Here is a 17,423-nt window from a genome sequence, read left to right on the forward strand (position 1 = left end):
CTATTTTCAGATCATCCATCTTATGAACCCATAGGCTGAATAGTAATACCTTGTATGATTTGGGAACACAGGCAGATGGCCATGTTGCATGGGGCAAAGAAAGTAGAATGACATTAGTTTGCCATCATTATGCACAGAGCCTGTTTCATATGTTTTCTATTCTGCATCTGATTCCTTTGGCACATTCCTTCCATTTCTGAGGATTCTGTTCCATTTGTTTTTTTAAAAAGTCTTTATTTTGAGTTTTCACAAAAAAGAGGCGTACCGAAGAAAAGAAGGAAAATGGGAAAAGGAATAATCATTATGCAATAAATAATCTAAACAGCAAGATATAACCCCCAGTCGTGTCTTAAGTAACCTCATTTACTGGCTTTACAAATAATTATCAATAATTACCCGTATGGAATACAAGTGTTGTTATACTTGAGAGGTTCATGGTTCCATGAAATTTATCCAAGTATTTGGGTTTGATTATTAATATCCAAACAAGAGTGAGTAACTTTATTAATTATAGAAATTACCAATGTCCAAAATTGTTCCAAAACTGGACATGTGAGCCCAATATGGGAGTGAGAACCTTCTTGTCATTACACCTCCAGCACAACCTGGACAAGGTCAAACTCGTTTTACTTAACCTAACATGGGGTATAATGCCATCTAGTAATTAATTATTATGTGGCTTCTCTAGCCTTCGATGCCCTGGAAGACTTAAATGTATTAGTAAAAATGATATTCCACACAAATGCTATAATTTTTACATTTAGTTATTTTTCCCATTTAATACAGATTTTTTTCTCTTGTGTAGATAATTGAACTAAAAGTCATTTATAAATCTTTGAGAGAAGTTTGGTAATGTTTAATGAAGACATTAACATCTGTTACCAAAGTGTTAGGATCCTAGTCCAATCTTCCATTCTAATTGTTTGTATGTAAAAATACAATTGTCTATAACCCCATAAGTCCCTTGGGTGCCGACCCCAACATTATTGTCAATTATAAAGTCCTTAATTCTTGTTGGCCTATTATCCCAAGAATTCCAATTATTAAACCAAAAAATCCATCTATTAAACCAAGAATTCCATCTATTAAAATCTATTATTCTGTTGCATTTTACGTGCCATATGTAAGAATTAATTTTTGGTGCCAGATTTGCTTTGTTCCCAAATGCCAGCGTCTGGGATATGTAGATAGAGTAGTCAGTACTACAAGAGATAAAAGCTGACATTCAGTAAGTAAATGGATCAAAGCTCTCAGTAATGTTCCCATGTCATAGTAATTAGTTTCACTGCTTTCTTGGTTTTAAATATAGAAAATATTTGGCGAATGATGAGTGGACAGTTCTCTATTTATTCTAACAGATCAGGGATTTATCCAGACAATAGTGTGCCTTTATACAAGAACTGCTTTCCTTGAAAGCATCGGGAGCCAAAAGTGTTTTGTCCTCTAATGGCCCTCTAAATAGGGCTTTGTCACTTGTTGCATGCAGCACAATGTATTTTATTTTACAGTCTGTATTTCATTATCTCAACAGAAGAAAACAATACAGATAGGACAAGACTCATATCCTCCAGAAAGATGCTAATATTCCAGAACAATCAAAATACACACAGAAGTCAGACTAGTGTTTTTATTAATGGACCTAAAGACACATTATACAACACAGAAACTCAACTCTAAAACATCAATGCAGCAGAACAAGTTGGGTGGGGGACTCGGGTTTATTTAATCTTCTACCAGGGGGGTTGGTTCATTGTGTGCAGTCAGCATCACTGTTGTACCTTCTTAAAAACCTGTTTACAGACAACATCTCCTACTCGCATTTCCTGCAAAGAAAGAAAGCTCATTTAGGCAAGCTTATTGAGAAACCAAAACCACAGGCATTTCCCATTCATTTCTATTGCAACAGCATATTTTCATGGAGATTGTTTTCCGTATGTGATCATGTTTTTGGAGCCCATTATAATTCATTAAAGGCCACAGTGAAGAAAATATATCTCTGACTACATCAAGAGTAATTACACACTCTGGCACCAGTGCAGAGCTTTTCAGACTTTTTTGGGATCAATCCAATCTTTGCAGCTATTTCCCCCCCCCTCCTTTAGCTTATACAAAGGTTACACATTTATGAACACTGTTCTGTCCGTATCTCTGCTTCATGGTTATGCAAGATAATATGGAAGCAACGGCTCCCAAATCTAAACCTAACTGGCATTCAGGCTGGGCATCCTCATTCACAGAGAGGAGAACCTCCAGGGTGCTAGCATAGAGTTTAGGAGCAAATGGTACAGCAATACCTATGTTCTCTCAGCGCTGAAAAGTAGCTCACATGTTCCTCTTCAATTTTTTAAAAATAATTGCATGAACTTTATTTTATAACAGTGTGTGGCTTTCTTCCTAGCACTCCTTTTTGTTAAAGAGAATTATCTTCTTGAGATTTCTTAATCCTAAACGTTTCTTTGTATTGGCTTTGTTTCCTCCATTTTGCTTGTTTCAGTGTGTAATGGGATTAAAACATTTCAAAGAAGGAAAAAGAAAGCTGGTGGAATATGGAGGAGAGAATGGTACTTTTGTGTAGCTCAATTTCTAAAGCATAAATTTATACAGTGCAACATTCTGTGAACCCACCCACCCCCTTAAAGGAGAACTAAACCCTAAACAAAATAATTTCGCTGCGCGTCAAATTTTTTTGACGCCCATAGACTTTAATGGGCGTCAGCAACATTTCGCCAGCGGCGAATTTTTGGCGAAACGAAACAGGTCAAATTCGCCCATCCCTGGAAATGAATAATAATAATAATAATCTATCAAGCACAAGATATTTTTGCCCCACACCCTACAGTTTCAGCTATTATTAAATTCAATTTTTACGAACTTAAGTAGTCAAGATTTTTCAAATGCGAAAATCTCTGATTCTCAAAAAAAGAAAGAGTACAATGATTTTAACTGATTACTTTGTTTTCATAGGTTTTTTTCAAGACTTTTCTAAATTTGATTAAAAAAAACCAAAACTTAAAAATACTTGAATTTGAGTTCTAATAAATCTGCCTCCTAGAGTTCTCAGGTCTGTTGGTAGTTATTTGTATCATTACCCAAAGGCAGCGGTTATCAGACTTTTCAGTTTGAGACCCCTTTGTTGAGGACCCCTCTGGACTTGTAACAAGGTGAGAGATAGATAAAACATTGTTAATATTGACATGAATATCTATGTCAAAATAACCTTTATGTTAGGCTTGCAGAAGTAAATAGAAGAGTCAATAGGCATTCACCCCAAATCTTTTAGATTGTAAATTCTATCAAGAAGGTCCTTCTTTATGTATTGTATCAGTTGTATAATTGTACTGTATAATCTGCATGTTTGATGTTTACACCCTTCTGTAATACAGCCCTGTGGAATATTTTGATACTTATAAATATGTGTTGATAATAATATATAATGATACTGTAAGATCCCATCCAAACTGGACTTCAGTATAGATCCCCAACCCACTGCTCACTAAGGGTATGCTAGTGTCTTCCAGTCCACCCAGATGGCTCATAGTTTGGGAATCACTGCCCTAATGGTAATGACACATGGGAGCACTGTTCCCTCTAAGCTTTGCACTCATGCACACGCACACAAATTTTGAGGTCAGGACCACACAAAGAATTGTGTATGAAAATGCATAATTTTGATGTCCGCACAGGATTCTAAAACGTGTACACAAAAGAGATTTTTTTCGGCACAAAGCCAAGAACAAATTAGAGGGAACGTTGCATGGGATATTTTGTCCTTCACTGCCATCCAACAGAAAACAGTAGCAGTCATTCTCAGATGAACCACCCCTGTCCTATTGTCACCCCTTCTCATGTTACGTATGGAGAGTGCCGTGACTGATGCATGGGGAGCATTGACAGACAGACCTCTGCAACATTTTGAAATAGATGATCGTTATGCCCAGTGTAGCACTGGCTTAAGATTTTGCCATAAAACCTGATTAGAAACAGGAAGGGTGCTATAAATATATAGCTATAGCCGCAGAAAAAGCGGACCCTGCGGTTGCAGGGGGGCCCAGGAGGTTTAGGGGGCCCCATAAGGCCCTACTTAATGAGCAGTTTAATATAATTCTAAGAAAAATCTATCACTGAAAAGAATGTCTATTTATCAGGGACGTAACTACAGAGGAAGCAGACCCTGCAGCTGCAGGGGGCCTAGGAGATATAGGGGCCACATGAAGCCCTAATTCCTATTGAATTTCAATAATTATTTGTAAAACATGTCAACCTCTAGACATTCTGGGGCCGAAAAAATAATTTGCTGTGGAGCACGGTAATATCTAGTTACGCCACTGCTATAAATGCAGAAAAACAAACCTCAAGTGGCAGTTTCTACCATTTTAGGCATTATTACGCAGCATTTGCGAGCATAAGCGAAATAATTTTTGAACTCGTTTTTTCCTTTTTTCAAATTGTAACAACACTGACAATGATGAAAGAGAGCAAGGATAAATCTTTTTCAACAGGACATGAAAAGAAATGTACCAAGTGCAGTTCATCTCCTTGCACCCACTGTGTCCAGCCTCGTCCCACCTTCTCACCCTTCTGCTCACACACCAGTTGATCGTTTGTCCAGTTAACTGTGGTCTGTGGGTAGAGAAACACAATGACAATAACTTGTTTGGCTCTAATCCAAGGGTGGTTTCTTCTGCATTTTACTCAAAATGTGAAAGTAATTTCTCAAAGGGCCATCTAAGGCAGAGACACATAAAGACCATTATCAAACGATTCTATAATAATATATCGTATAAACAGCTCATGTAAAAAAAACACTGCTTTATCTGAAACCATTTTCATGAAAATAAATTTCTTAGTACTATGTACCATTGGATAATAGCATTGGATAGAATATTACCATTTTAAGTACTAAGGAATGCCCCCTGGGAACATATGATTCATGGTGCACACAAACAAACCAAGGACACACACACATGTTAGGTCACATGAGCCAATTAATGGGCAAAGTTCTGTCTTCTACTCCCGCACTTCTTCTTGTTACAGTTAGAGCTGCAGTATTTCTGGTCAGGTGAACTCTGAGGGAGCACAGAGAAGATCATAACATGTTGGCTCAATGTAAAAGGTATAAAAAGCCAGTATTTACTAAGATTCTTTAATAGGCCACTTAATACTATGTATACTATCTGTTGGTCAGAATCTTACCAAACTGGCATTTATATTAGTAAATACTGGCTTTTTACACCTTTTACATTGAGCCAACATATTTTTATCTTACTGAAAGAAATTGTAATTTTAAGTAATTTTTTAGTATATACAGTATTTATTTCACAATTTTGTGGTTATTTCTAAATGTTATTGTTTTGAAAGCCCCTTTTTGTTCTCTGCACTGCCAATGTTTTATTTATTTTTTTACTTGTAGGTGTCCTGGTCACCAAATTTTTTTTGGAGTGTTCTAAAAGTGTAAGTGTGCCCTGGCCACCAATTCTTTTTGTTAACTTGTAGGGGGGCCCTGCACAACCAATTTTTTAACGGGTAGGGGGGGGGCCTGGCCACCAATGGCACTAATGGTTATTTTTTGACCATGTCTGTGTGGCCTGTGCACTATGGGGTGGAAGTGAGGGCCCAGGAATTATTTGTTTTGTTGGGCTCCAAGATTTCTGGCAGCCCTGCTGCCACTCATGTACACTTCAATTTAGTGAAACCAGGCCCTAGCCCTTCCCAACCCAGACAAGACCCAGACCCACCCTACTCCCTTAGATAATGTCAGAAATTACATCAGAAGGGGACAATTTTCAGAAAACAATTGCTACCAATATTGGGTCTAGCTTTCTGGAGGCCAGCTGCAATACACAAAAGTAAAGGCAAGTGTGCTTCAACTTAGCAATGACAAACTGCACCCAAAGTGGCGGCCATTTGTCGTCCCGAACTGTGGTTAACCTATGCATTTTGCAGTGCCGTAACTAGATGTTACTGGGCCCCTCAGCAAATTAATTTTAGGGCCCCCCAGAGGTTATCCTCTTTTACCAAAATATTTTGAATGCACCTTAAATAGGGCCTCATAGGGCCCCCTATACCTCCCAGGCCCTCCTGCAGCCGCAGGGTCTGCTTCTTCTGTAGTTACGCCCCAGGCATTTTGGGACAGCATGTACATCACAATTAAAGATCTTCTTGGCTTTTTCAGAAAGGCTTCCTGGCACAGACTATGAAAAGCTTTGCATAATGGCAAGATCTAATTTCCGAATTGCGAGCTGTGCGGTGCCAGAAAGAATTTGTAATACCTTGCCTCATGCCAAATTAGAAATAAAAAGCCATTTATACCTACAATGCCCTGCTCAGCAGATTTAAGATGGTAACATGTTATCAAGTGAGCTTTGCCCTTACAACTCCTCTCCTGCCCTTTGGAAGCGGCACAAGCCTTAGAAAGTTTTCACTGCAAATGGAGCTGCAAAGGGTAAATCTCCTTACTGTGCATGGGGGGATTCTCTGCAACGAGTTGTATTTCTTTGTGACACTGGCAATTTTTAAGGACATTTAATTCCAAAATAATACATTTTGCACTTATTGGAATTTAATAGCACCAAGACCAAACTGTCTGTTTTTTTCTTTTCCTAGGCTGTTGGAAAGCTCCAAGCTGAAGATCAAATACCAAAGGTCTCATCTGATAGCAGGCAGCTTTTTAATCTGCTAGGATTTTATAAACACAGTCATTGTAAAATTAAAGTGATATTGGCTACAAACACAGACGTGGATTGCATGGCTGTTAACTCTTAAAAGGGAACAGTTGCTGTTAAGAATGTTTAATAAATCTGTATGACAAATAGTTTGTACAATATATTTCTTATGGTTTATATTCAGCAATCCATTTTAGATTTTCTTAGCCCAACTTTTTTTACTTGTACCCTCAAGGAACACACTCATGCTGTGAGTCGTGGACAGATTTTTCTAGCAGGGAAGCATGTTAGATTGAGGAAGCACGATAATAAAACATTTATAGTCCAAAAATAATAAAACCTATTTAATGAAAGATTAAATGGGTTGTTCACCTTTGAGTTAACGTTTAGTATGATGCAGAGAATGATATAATGAGACAATTTGCAATTGGTTTTCATTTTTTATTATTTGTGGTTTTAGAGTTATTTAGCTTTTTATTCAGTAGCTTTCCAGTTTGCAGTTTCAGCAGTCTGGTTACTAGTGTCCAAATTACAACCAGGCACCGATTTGAATAAGGGATTGGAATATGAATAGGAGAGGGACGGAATAGATAGAGGAGTAATAAAAAGTAGCAGTAAAAAAAGTCTGTGGCATTACAGAGCATTTGATTTTTAGATGGGGTCAGTGATCCCTATTTGAAATCTGGAGAGAGTCAGAACAAGCTGGCAAATACTTGAAAAAAAAAACATAAAAAGAAATAATGAAGGTTAGTTGAAAAGTTTCTTAGAATTGGGCATTCTAGAACATACTAAAAGTTAACTTAAAGGTGAATTACCCCTTTAAGTATCTGCTAGAGTTCAGTAGATATTTTATAAGTGCATCACAGCACATCAATTTCACCAGTGCAGGGCAACAGTACATTATATTTTAATAATACAAATATTTTGGCGGTACAGTTCCTTATAATATATATAGTATTTGTTTTGTATGGCAGACTCTCCAAGGTGCCTGGTGTGCATAGCTTTGAGCAAAGATTGACTCCAAACATTTATAATAGACTAACTTCTCAAAGGCTATTTTGAAACCTAAATTTGAGGAAAAATGTCATGAATTCTGTATGCATTGGTGAGTCCCAGCCTACTTTATTCTGTAATGCACTGCCAGAGCAAACTCATTTAGCAACAATATTGTGATGCAATTTTACCATAACATAACAAGCTCTGCCATGAACATTGAGGGTACCTTTTAATACCCAGAATATGTCATAGTTCATATTCTGCCTTTCCCATCATATAAAATACCATATGTGCCCCTCTCAAAACTAAAGCTTAACTAAAGAAGTAGCTAGAAATGTTGTACATTATGTTTTGGGCTTCTGTACCAGCCCAAGGCAACCACAGCCCTTTAGCAGTAGATATCTGTGTTTCCAAAGATGCCCCAGTAGCTCCTCATATTCTTTTCTGTTGATTCACTGCACATGCTCTGTGCTGCTGTCACTTATTGAGCTTAGGGACCCACTCACAATATACAGTACACATAGAAAAGAAATGTCACAAAATAAGTATACAGATAATTACTACATGGCAGCACAGAAACCAGTGCAATTAGCATCAGAATTTAATAATCAGCCCTGTAGCATCAGCTTATATTACAGGCCAACTTCATTTTCTGCTTGATAATTTGTGACGACTCCTAAGCTTAGCTTCTCAACAGCTGCTCAGAGCCCACTGAGCATGTGAGTGTCCCAGACACTTTCCAAGATGGTGACCCCCTGTGACAAGTTTGAAGTCCTGGATCATTGCTGCTATTGAGAGGCTGAAACTTTAGGCTGGTGCAATAAGTTCAGTATATAAAATATGGCATTTTTAGTCACATTTATAGTTAAATATACCATCATAGCTTATATTCTTCTCTTCTCACATTTTATCAAATTTTAACAGTTAAATTAGCAGACCCCTTGGCCTGTTGGGGGGGGGAGCGTTTGCAGCATGGTTGTGGGCACTGTATTAGATAATGATTGTATGTGATATTGGGATTCTAGCAGAGATATAAGATATAGCTGTGTATTTAGGCATAGTTTCTACATAGATAGGCACAACTGGTTTTGAGACCCCAGATCCACTGCTTTCCAGGGTACAACCGTGAGAAAAAGGTGCTGCCTATCTAATGTGGAAATGTGACCCCCATTTGAAAGCTGGAAAGAGTCAGAACAAGAAAGCAAATAATTAAAAAAACATAAAAAAGAAATAATAAAGAATTGCAAAGTTGCTGGCCTTCTATAACATACTAAAATTTAGGTTAAACATGAACCACCAGAATACTATTTGCTATTCTTATGATACCATAATTAATTTGTATGTGAAATATCAGAAAGCCAGAATTTTTTGATTTTCCCCTTACGTGAGAAAAATTGCGTTTAGCAATGAAAAGGTTAACAGTCTCATACGGAGTCCCATACAGATCTTAGCGAGTGGCTACACCTACACGAGTAACTGTAACAATAGAAAACAACTGACCAGAGATCTGCAAGCTTGGAAAGGAATCCAATGTTTACACTGACTATAGGGGGTGGCATCTCCCAGAATTCTGTGCAGACCAAAGCCAGATGTTTTCTGTATAGTGCTGCCAAATGTATCCCCCAAATAGGTCATGGACTTACAGACGTGCACATTGGAGGACTTCTTTCCAGCTTTGTAGAAATGAAGGGAAGGGTCAGACTGATTATGTTTCTAAGTTATAACCTTCTTTTCAGTCCCATTTTAGATTCAGGGATGTGTGTAGTGGTGGAAAAGCTATTATTTATATGTAGCACTGTAGCAGCTAGGAGGCTGTGGAAGTTGGAATTAAGCCTTAAAGGAGAACTAAACCCTAAAAATAAATATGGTTAAATATGCCATATTGTTTACACTGAACTTTGCACCAGCCTAAAGTTTCAGCTTGTTAATAGCAGCAATGATCCAGGACTTCAAACTTGTCACAGGGGGTCACCATCTTGGAAAGTGTCTGTGACACTCACATGCTCAGTGGGCTCTGAGCAGCTGTTGAGAAGCTAAGCTTAGGGGTCGTCACTAATTATCCAGCAGAAAATGAGATTGGCCTGTAATATAAGCTGATGCTACAGGGCTGATTATTAAATTCTGATGCTAGTTGCACTGGTTTCTGTGCTGCCATGTAGTAATTATATGTATTAATTACTAATCAGCCTTATATTGTGACATTTCTATTCTATGCGTACTGTATATTGTGAGTGGGTCCCTAAGCTCAGTAAGTGACAGCAGCACAGAGTACGTGCAGTGAATCAACAGAAAAGAAGATGGAGAGCTACTGGGGCATCTTTGGAGACACAGATCTTTACTGCTAAAGGACTGTGGTTGCCTTTGGCTGGTATAGAAGCACAAAACATAATGTACAACATTTCTAGCTACTAGCTTCAGTTCTCCTTTAATGTGCAGAACTAGGGGGAACAAGGGCCCTTTTTGAACTCTACAGTGAAAACAGGGCACTCCCACTCTAAGCCAGTGGAGACTTATGTGGGTGCCAAGAACCTATGGGCAACAGGAGTTCTTTACAGTGGTGACTACACATTACAGCAAAGAAAATTTAATTCATTAAATACTGTATACCCCTAGTTAAAGGGAGACTTAAAATTATGTACAGTATCCATACCTGCCAACTAGAACTAGAAAGAAGGACAAAAAGATTTGCCACGGCAAAATTTTTGACCACACCCATTTTGTGGCCACCCCCCTAATTACCATGTTCATTTTACAAAATTTGGAAGTTATGAAAGTTTAAACACATTTCTGTGGTTTTTATGTGCTTTTACAGTTTTGCTAATGAAGGTAACTGCAAGTCACAGTTTCCCCAAGAGACCTGCTTATCTTAAATTGTTACAAAAGTATCTAAGTGCACCTAACACATATTCTGGGCTCTCTGCCAAAAGCCAATTAAGTTTCAGAAACGTTGTATCTTCTTCTGGCTGTTTAGTGCAGGAGATCAAAGAGAGAGTTGGGACATTTCAGTAACAATCCAGGACTGCGGGTTGAGCTATCAAAATTGGGACTGTCCCGCAAAAAACTGGACAGTTGGGAGGTATGCAGTATCTTTAAAATGATCTTACAGCCATATGGGCTTTGATATTACTTCCCCAGCATCCCTGAACACTATTCACTAAAGACTGGTTGTAGGCACGTATTAGATAATTAATGTATGTGATATTGGGATTCTAGCTGAGATATAAGATATAGCTGTGTAGTTAGGCATAGTTTCTACATAGATAGGCACAACTGTTTTTGAGACCCCAGATCCACTGCTTTCCAGGGTACAACCGTAGGAAAAAGGTGCTGCCTATCTAATGTTGTAATGTATTTGTAAGGGGATTGATAGTTTAATTACCTTTTATTCTGCCTGTCCCTGTAGAGTTTTGGACACCTAAATGTGATCCTTAGTTTTCTTTTCCTTTGTTAAAGTATTTAGTTTAGTAACTGGCCAGGAGGGGTCACTGTTCTGTTCAAAGGGGAGCCAACATGTTGATCTGCCCCTTTCTTGGGATTCAGCCTCCCTGGTAGGGGGATGTAGGATCAGGCCTGGGCGGAGGTCGGTAGGTGAAGATAGCGTGAGAATAGTTTTATTATAGCTCACTCCAGGAGTGATAGATAGGTTCAGGTTAGCTAATGAGCAGTCTTAGATCCACCGACGAGAATTAGGTTCAGGTTAGCTAATGAGCAGCCTAAGCGCCACTGATGATAATTAGAAGCATAAAACCTGTAGATTACAATGGTGTTTGATCTGTGTAACCTGTGCCTCTTCTCCTTTTTCCAACTTGAATGGCTGACCCCATGGCTATACAGCAGGTTTGTTTATATAAACTATAATAGTGTTTCTGAAACAGACACATAACTTTTACCATGGTGGTCCAGTGGGCCAGTGGGGATGCTTGCCGCGCCTCCGGCGGGGACGCCCGCAGCATGGTGCTGCCTCTTTGCCTGCCGATAATCTTCTGCCTTAGGGGGCGCGCACTCAAGGTTGTTATAGGCGCATTGGCGCAGGCATGATTAAGTCAGCGCGCAATGACGCGAGATTCAAACTGTATTTAAAGGGACTCGGGCACTATGATGGTTGCCCGTTGTTAAGTTCATCTTTTGAGAGTTCCTGGCTGCTATCCTGAATTATCCTGTATTCTGATTCCTGTTTTGACCCTGCCTGCCTGACTTTCCTGATTTCTGTGATCCCGACCTCTGCCTGGTAAACCGACTATTCTGATATCCGTATTCCGACCCAAGCCTGTCTTGGTCATTCTGATTGAACTCCCGGCTTTGACCCTTGTCTGTTTGACTACGCTTTACGTCTGTTCCTTGAAATGTGATCTTCTGCCTAAAGACTTTGTTTAACGATCGTGCCCCTCTGCTCATCCAAAACCTTTAGCTTGGCTCCTCTCTTTATAAGACCTGGCGGCATCCAATTAGCCAAGGGCTCCTCCGGAGGTGAAAGGCGGCTGTTAAAGGCAGAAGTAAGAGCCCAGAGCATGGAGCCTAGCATTGTTCTGGATTCTGGGTGCCTATCGTGACACTGTACCAGCCCAAGGCAACCACAGCCCTTTAGCAGTAAAGATCTGTGTCTTCAAATATCTCCCACTAGCTCTCCATCTTCTTTGCTTCCAGTTTTTCACTGCACATGCTCTGGGCTGCTGTGAGTTACTGAGCTTAGTGACAGACACACAATATACTGTAAATATATTATATACATGTTACAATACAAGTCTGATTTGTAATTAATTGAGATGCTCATTAAATGGCAGCTCACAAATCAGTAATATAATCAAGATATTAAGTCTTGTAGATGTTTTTGATTGCTCAGGTCAGTGACCCAGACACCCACATAGCATTTTAAGTTGCAGGCTAGAAGGAAGACAGAACTTCCACTTTAAATGACTTGTACATACTGTAGGGTTTCAAATATGTTTTTGATGCTGAACACAGTTTGCATCATGTATATTGTAAGATTCATCCTATCTATTTCTCTTAACTAGTGATGGGTGAATCTGTCACATTTTGCTTCAACTGAAAATTCGCAAAAAACCAATAGGGCATTTCAGATAAAGTTGTGCTGGGCTTAGATGCTCCCAATGTCATAGGCTGAAAATAATTTTAGGATCCAGCCTAGAAAAGCGAAATCCTGCATTAATGCTTGGGAGTAATGTGGGGTGTATTCATGTCAATTTCTGAGCTGAGGTAGTCTGAATAATTAAAGGACTGACTCAAAACACAAACAAAAAGTTATCCAAATATTGCATAAAGGGCTTATGTAGATATAAGTATGCCAGCTAAATACAAGGTAAAAAAATAAATAAAAAATAATCAGGAGATATCTATAAAATTCAGAATTACAGGAAGGCCATCTCCCATAGACTCAATTTTAATCAAATAAATACATTTTTTTAAAATGATTTACCCTTTCTCTTTAGTAATAAAACAGTACCTTGTACTTGATCCCAGCTAAGCTATACTTAATACTTATTGGAGGCACAACAATCCTGTTGGCTTAAATTAATGTGTAAATAATTTCTTTTATCTGATTTAAGATATGGAGATCCTAATTGCAGAAATACCCCTTATTCAGAAAACCCCAGGTACTGATCATTCTGGATAAGAGGTCCCATACTTGTACATACAGTATATATATGTTTGCTTTATGGTGTTACTGGTCCTTTACATACCAAGCATAGCGTATTGGGGTTTATAGGGGTTGGAAAAGGTCAGTCTTGATTCTTTTTTTGAGTTCCATTGTAATTGTAATTTGCTGCATAAGGGATCCTTTGTGGTGAAATAGGCTAATCAGGCCTTAATTCTTACCATGCATTTGCGATCATCCACTCCAGTCAAATCCTCCTCGAACTCCTTTCCCACATCGAACTCCATGATATAATTTCTGAAAGTGCTTAGTGTTTTGATGATCATGTGATCTCCATTCTGAATAATTTCCTTGTCTGGCTTCAGCAGGTTGGCGATTTTTCTTATTGCAACATTAACGTCTGAATGGGAATAAAGAGAGGGAAGAATTATATCTCCATCAGTGATGCAATGCTCTTGCAGCTGAATGGAAACAAATCCCACCAACAATGTTCCAGTATCTAGTGGAAGCCTTCCCAGAAGAGAAGAGCAGTTATAGTAGCAAAGGGAGGACCAACTTCACATTAATCCCTTTTTTTTGCCAGCTGTGAATTTTATTAATTTATATTTATTTTTTTATATTTATTATTTATAGCTACAGTTAAGAAGTAAATGATATTGTGAACAGAAAATTTACTAAAAAGGGATAAAAAAAAACCCCAGAACCGAGTTGGTTGACTTCCCTTTATAAACACTGAGGCCACTGACTGGGTCATTGCTTGAGTACAGCACTTTATGATAAAGAAACTATTTTCTATTTCCGCACAGTGCACACAATTTGGTTCTAGCAGGTAGAAATAGAATCTCCTCTTGTTTGGAAAATGCCAGCATTACTGGGCTGAACAGCTCTAATAATGACAGTAAAGGTGGCCATAGACTTAGAGATCCGCTCTGTCGTCAAATGTCGGCGTTGTCGTCAAACGAGCGGATCTCTCCCCAATATGTCCACATTGAAGTGGGCGATCGTGTGCTCTAGGGCCCAACAATCGGATCATAATGGATTCAATACGGGTGGGTGGGTCGCGGGGCACTATCCACAATACGTTTGTATATACTCCCTGTTTCTGCATGGGCTTCCCTTACTCCAAATACTCTCAATCATAAAACTGGCCATAGTGTGTGTGTGTGTTTAATAAGGGGCTTAGATTGTAAAGTTCCAGTGGGGCAGGGACTGATGGGAATGATATATAATCTCTGTAAAGCGATGTGGGTTATATTTGTGCTATATAAGTAAAAGCTAATAACAACAGGGCCACAGTCAACTTCACTTTCAGGGTGGCCTGAACTGCTTGGAAAAGCAAAAACAATGCTAGAAAGAGTCCGAGTCCCCAATTAGGCTGAACACAAAGGTAGGGCTCCAAATTGCCATTCAATCTCATTATTAAAGGTTGGGCAGCACATTTAATGGATCACACACAGGCGTTTTATACTAACTGGGTGACACAACAAAAACATCAACAAAGAAACCCCTCAATACTCTGTAAAATCCTGTGTATTATAAAGACTTGTAATCATTTGCTTGTAGCCGAGTATTTATTCTGGTATAAAAAGGAATGCTGCCGCTTTTTATACCAATTTTGAGACCAGATAATTTTGCAGATTGGATTTGTCCCATTGACTATAGGCCATTTATTTTGCACCACTTTTTAGGTATAAGTCTCTACCCCACATAACCCACAATCTAAAAATATTTGGAAAGAGCAATGCCAGAAGAATGGCTTAATCCCCATTTAGCCCAGGTTCTCCCATTATGTAGAAAGGTAAGGCTGTCATCTGTTTTGCTTTTTAAGTGAGAGAGATATTTTGAAAGAAAAGGATATTAATTGCCCAGTGTGATTAGCAGTGCCATAAAAATCCAGGGCAAGCTGATTTACTGTGCAGAGGACTAAGCAGGAGCAGCAACCAAGGTGATTATTTCTTAAGTGCCTTTGTTTCAGCATGATTTCATCTTTAACCCTTTTGGTGACAGAACGTCCGGTGTCTCATTTCTGTTTGGTGCCTTGTAGTCCCCCGGCAAGCTTTCACTGGTCATTAGGGCCAAACCCCCACCCCATTTGGCTTATATGAAGCTCTTGAGCCTATATGAACCGTTTTGATACCCAAAGGATTAAGAAGAACCAACTTGTGGACTGCAAACACTTGTGTGGTTACAAGCGTCTATAAATATGTCCAAGTATATCATAAAATGTAACTGACTTTTATTTAAGCATATGGATTTTATATTATAATGACATGGTGGCGGAGGTTCATCTCAGCTTGTTTTGAATAAAGCTCTGCTCTCCAGCTGTTGGGAAGTATACTTTAAATCATATCTAGCAAGCTGAGGATGCTGGGAGTTGTAGTTCATCATGGTTTGCTTTAAAGGACCAGTGGGCACCTTGTGTGTTCCTATCTCTTGCACCATCGCTTCCAATTGTTACCATTGTACAATGTTAACAGAATCTATATGTCTATAAAATATACATCAGATGAATATTCTATATTATGTGGAAAATGGGCCAAGCTAATGCAGCAGGGCTTAACAGACTTTTTCAATTCCAACCCCACTTTTTTGCTCAGAGCCCCCCAAATTCATAATAAGGTTAAGGATATGTGAAAAAACTGCTGTCCTTTCCATATAAGTGTTCATCCCAAGTCTCACACTAACTGACCCCCAGGCCAGGCTTTCAGGAGTCCTGTAGTAGAGCAAACCGGCAATTGCTATATCATTTTTACGGTTCTGAGTCCCCAGGGGTTCAGCCCCTCATTTGGGAAAACACTGCAATATGGTAAATTAATCCACTGGGATAAATAAAATATAAAAAAGAAAGTACAACTAGTTTATACAGCAAAGCATGACATTACTGTTCTCCACTCTTAAATCAAAATTGTCCTAGCTGCAACAGGCTTCTGGGAATTGTAGTTCAGCAACACTTGGGAGGGCTGCAGTCGCCCATAATGATATCCTAATAATGTTATTCTTTTACTCAGTACAACAATCTTACCCTTTTAAATAGTTAATATGTAATGATATCAACCTAGAGGAATTCCAACAAAGCGGAGGCAGCAGTATGGCAGACATATCAGCTTGGGGTGACACTGATACATACTCACCCAGAGCCTTCATGTATTCTTCGAAATTCTCATTGCTTAACATTTTCCAGTACCCATTGAAATCAGTAGGCATGTCTGCTGGGCGAGTAAGTGGAAAGGAAGGAATGTGCTGCTGAGGGTTCTGTGCAGTGTGTGTGTGAGCCCTGGCTGCTAATGCTTTATGGGTTACTCAGACCCTGCTGTTGTTTGAGCCCCTCCTAACTCCATCAGAATGCAAAAAGTTACCTCCCACCCGCTGGACATCTCAGGCGCTCCATGACTGCCTTCTGATACAGTGCTTTCTGAATGCAGGTGCTAGAGCGCAAGCTTAGCAGATCATTCCAAAAGTCACGGATGCTTCTAATAAGACTGATTTATCAGCACATATTATTAAATATGCTTAGGAAGGATACTCACATGTACAGTTTGCAGATAATGCTCTGGCTGGAATCAAACCCAGTGCACCATTGTTCTAGAACAGTAATGCTAACCACTGCACTACTGTGCTGCCCATTGACTTTAGGATCCCGCAGCCTTCCACATTTCCTGATATATCTTATATTTTACCTGCTTAAAAAACAATAAAACAAGGAAAGCAATATAACTGAAAGCATTTTCTTGTAGCCCCTATATACATAGATATACAAAACATCTTTTTATGTACAACAAGCGGGTACCAGGGTATGCATATTTGTTGATTGCACTTTGTTCCTGATGAGGCATCATAGTATGGTATTGTTTGCCCTGTTATTATGCAGCACTCAATCACATTATTTTTTGACTTGCGTAACCCCTTTTTGGCACAAAGCAGTTTGTTCTTAAAGGAGAAGGAAAGGCTTCGGATACTTGGGGGCAGGCCCGGACTGGCAATCTGTGGGTTCTGGCAAATGGCAGAGGGGCTGCTATAAGGTTCCATAGAAAGTCAGTATTTAGTGGGCTGGGGGGGCTGTTTGGGCCTCTATGTGGACTGATGGGGCCTCTGTGTACCTGAAATGCCAGGGCCTATTTTAATTCTCAGTCCGGACCTGCTTGGGGGTGCCA

General features: G+C 39.2%; 1 protein-coding gene across 1 annotated transcript; it reads right to left on the bottom strand.

Annotated features, from left to right (window-relative positions):
• Positions 1-1,613: 1,613 nt before the first annotated feature.
• rbp1.S (retinol binding protein 1 S homeolog) lies at positions 1,614-16,572 on the bottom strand. The gene is made up of 4 exons (XM_018265871.2): positions 16,404-16,572; positions 13,494-13,672; positions 4,519-4,620; positions 1,614-1,823 (listed from the first exon to the last, which is right to left on the bottom strand). Exons 1-4 carry the CDS (start codon positions 16,474-16,476, stop codon positions 1,767-1,769), a joined length of 411 nt encoding a protein of 136 aa, XP_018121360.1. The 5' UTR covers positions 16,477-16,572; the 3' UTR covers positions 1,614-1,766.
• Positions 16,573-17,423: the final 851 nt, after the last annotated feature.

The sequence above is a fragment of the Xenopus laevis genome, chromosome 5S (genome assembly GCF_017654675.1).
Source record: "Xenopus laevis strain J_2021 chromosome 5S, Xenopus_laevis_v10.1, whole genome shotgun sequence".
Classification (NCBI taxonomy): domain Eukaryota; kingdom Metazoa; phylum Chordata; class Amphibia; order Anura; family Pipidae; genus Xenopus; species Xenopus laevis.

Bases quoted from the DNA above. Each gene is read 5' to 3' on its own strand.
- rbp1.S (XM_018265871.2), bottom strand. From the start codon at position 16,476: ATGCCTACTGATTTCAATGGGTACTGGAAAATGTTAAGCAATGAGAAT. The intron at 13,673-16,403 runs GTGAGTATGTAT...ATTCCCATTCAG, and splicing joins AGAATACATGAAGGCTCTGG to ACGTTAATGTTGCAATAAGA. The intron at 4,621-13,493 runs GTAAGAATTAAG...CTCTACCCACAG, and splicing joins TGGATGATCGCAAATGCATG to ACCACAGTTAACTGGACAAA.